The 2,500-nt window shown below is 41.9% G+C and overlaps 1 protein-coding gene across 2 annotated transcripts in view; it reads right to left on the bottom strand.

The window, feature by feature from the left end:
• LOC119576435 (xanthine dehydrogenase-like) overlaps window positions 1-2,500 on the bottom strand; it is a 40,686-nt gene that overhangs the window by 1,693 nt on the left and 36,493 nt on the right. For both annotated transcript variants that reach the window (XM_037924148.1, XM_037924147.1), the window contains exons 20-24: window positions 1,956-2,117; window positions 1,569-1,697; window positions 1,215-1,360; window positions 661-751; window positions 1-147 (exon numbers count right to left, since the gene is read on the bottom strand). The exon at window positions 1-147 is cut by the window's left edge and continues 15 nt beyond it. In XM_037924148.1, the coding sequence (XP_037780076.1) occupies window positions 1-147; window positions 661-751; window positions 1,215-1,360; window positions 1,569-1,697; window positions 1,956-2,117 (675 nt within the window). The remainder of the gene's footprint in view (window positions 148-660; window positions 752-1,214; window positions 1,361-1,568; window positions 1,698-1,955; window positions 2,118-2,500) is intronic.

Raw genomic sequence — 2,500 nt, 5'->3', positions numbered from 1 at the left:
CAACTTTTCTCCTGTTTCCGCGTTGAATTTAACCTTCTCCGAGGTGCAGAAACCTAACCCCATGACAAAACCCCCCTCAATTTGACCAATGTCTATGTAGGGACTCAGACTTTTGCCACAGTCTTCTATAAGGTCTACTCGACGTATCTGAAAAGTATAACAGAGTGAATTTTATTCCATACCTAATCAAATGCCTAAAAAGTCTAAAAATTTGTCTTCCACTTCCACAATTTGGTCCTGCTAGAGAGAATTTAAAGACTGATCCTCAAGTTGTTGCAACAGGCAATTTATCTCTTTTACTGACACTTGTTAAATACCGTGATAAAAATACTTTGTCTTTTCCTGCAGTCATAAGTATGGAGGGAGGACGTTGTATGGGGGTGGTTTTCTGTGTGTGTGTGTGTGTGTGTGTGTGTGTGTGTGTGTGTGTGTGTGTGTGTGCGTGTGTGTGCGTGCGTGCGTGCGTGCGTGTGTGTATGTTTGTATGTGTGTGTCTGTGTGTGCGAGAAGAAGAAGATAAAAAAGGAGGACAGAACAAGAAAACAAGTAAAGAAAAACAAAACAAAACAAAAGAAAGAAATATAAAGAAAAAAAGAGAGAGAAAAAGTGATAACGAAGACATACCTACATAAAAATAAGTAAATAATCTTGAATACTTACTAGGTACTGTCCCGTGAGAACATCAACCTCTACCTCTGCACAAGCTCCTCCCCATATGTCGTAGGCGTCAGGGTACTCAGTGGTCTTAGTCCTGGGAACAAGAGTCATGCTTTTCTTAGCCATAAAAAAAAATATTTACATCATATTTATGAATCTTTCACACTTTTTAATGCACAGTGAAAGTGAACAGTTCTAAAGATGGAGAGAGGGGGGAGGGGAGAGAGGGGGGAGGGGAGGAGAGGGGGTATAAAGGAGGGGGAGTAAGTGAGGTAAAGGGAGAAAGGGAAGGAGGGAGGGAGGGAGGGACGGAGGGAGGGAGGGAGAGAGGGAGGGAGGGGAGGGAGAGAGAGAGAGAGAGAGAGAGAGAGAGAGAGAGAGAGAGAGAGAGAGAGAGAGAGAGAGAGAGAGAGAGAGAGAGAGAGACTGAGAAATCGAGACAGAGAGAGAAAGTGACAGAGAGAGAGAAAGAAACAGAGAAAGACAGGGAGAAACAGAGAAAGAGACAGAGAGAGAAACAGAGGAAGAGACAGAGAGAGACAGCAAGCGACTCTCACCAAATTCTCTCGCTGAGATCGACATCAGAACTCTTGCAAATCCTGACCAGCTCGGCCCAGCTGACGTCTCCTCCGCCTGCCTCACTGAGCTTCCCTCTCGCGGAATCCAGCCTTGCCCGGAGGTTTTCACAAGCCCTCTTGACGCCCTGCGCATACATACAACTGAGAGGCTGTTTTGCTTTCTTTGTGTAAAATTTGAGCTTTGGATGGACGAAAAAAAAAGAAAGAAAAAAAGAGACAGAGAGAGAGACAGAGAGAGACAGAGATTGAGAGAGGAATAAATAAAAAAAACATATCCAAGCTAAAAATAATGATAATAATAAGAGAACCCCAGTCTCGAAACTCGAAACTCACCAAGAGCACAATATCCGAGCAGACGGTGGCACCCTGGTGGGACGAATTGGCATTGGTGGTTGTGCTAGTCGCCTTGACCTTTATCTTGGCCACTGGCACTCCCAGGATGTACGACGCTACTTGGACAGCCTGTTAGAAAACGCTCGACATGACTTATTAACCCAATGTTTTAATTAATCTATTACGAAGTTGTCATACCGCTCCACACCTGTCTTTCATTTCGGACAAAGATGAATATCAATATTTGTCATATCAACGTATTTTCTTCTTCTTCTTTAAAAGAAACACAGAATAACATAAATGAAAACACTTAAGAATTCTCATCAATCACTGCCTTTTCAAAACACAAATACGAAATACAAATACCCATCGGGCCTGAACACCTGCCTTTGTATTCAGTCCCTGTCCCATTTCGATGCCACCGTGCGCAATGGAAACGCTTCCGTCATGGCTGTAAATGTTAACCAACACGCCGAAACGGAAGTCGGGATAACCAAGGTTGAAGCACATGGGCATGATGGCGATACCCTTCTTGCGCCATCTGTTAGCCTGAAGGGATATAAAGGGAACATTGAAAGGAAGGAAATTTTTTGCTAGAAGTAAAAAGAAAAAAATCACGATTCTCGTTTTGACGATGCCATGCAGGAGCTGAAAGATTTTTCTTTCTTTAACACAATAATGATTCTACCTCTTCTTGTATCAGCTGGAATCCAGAGACATATATGAAGAAAATGAACACTGAACACAGCATAACATGAGCTTTTTTTAGAGAATTATAAAAAAAAAAAAACATAAATGAAATCAAATCACTTCTCAAAGCAAGATATGGAAATGACGTTTTAATGTTATTTCTTAAAACGAATTAAATTCCGTTTCACAATTCCATATCACAGATTCCATTACGCGTTGCCAAATCTAATTACTGATGCTTA

This window comes from Penaeus monodon, chromosome 8, assembly GCF_015228065.2.
Source record: "Penaeus monodon isolate SGIC_2016 chromosome 8, NSTDA_Pmon_1, whole genome shotgun sequence".
NCBI classification, from domain to species: Eukaryota; Metazoa; Arthropoda; class Malacostraca; order Decapoda; family Penaeidae; genus Penaeus; species Penaeus monodon.
The sequence above is the reverse complement of the archived record's forward strand: the minus strand, read 5'-3'. Positions and strand labels throughout refer to the sequence as shown.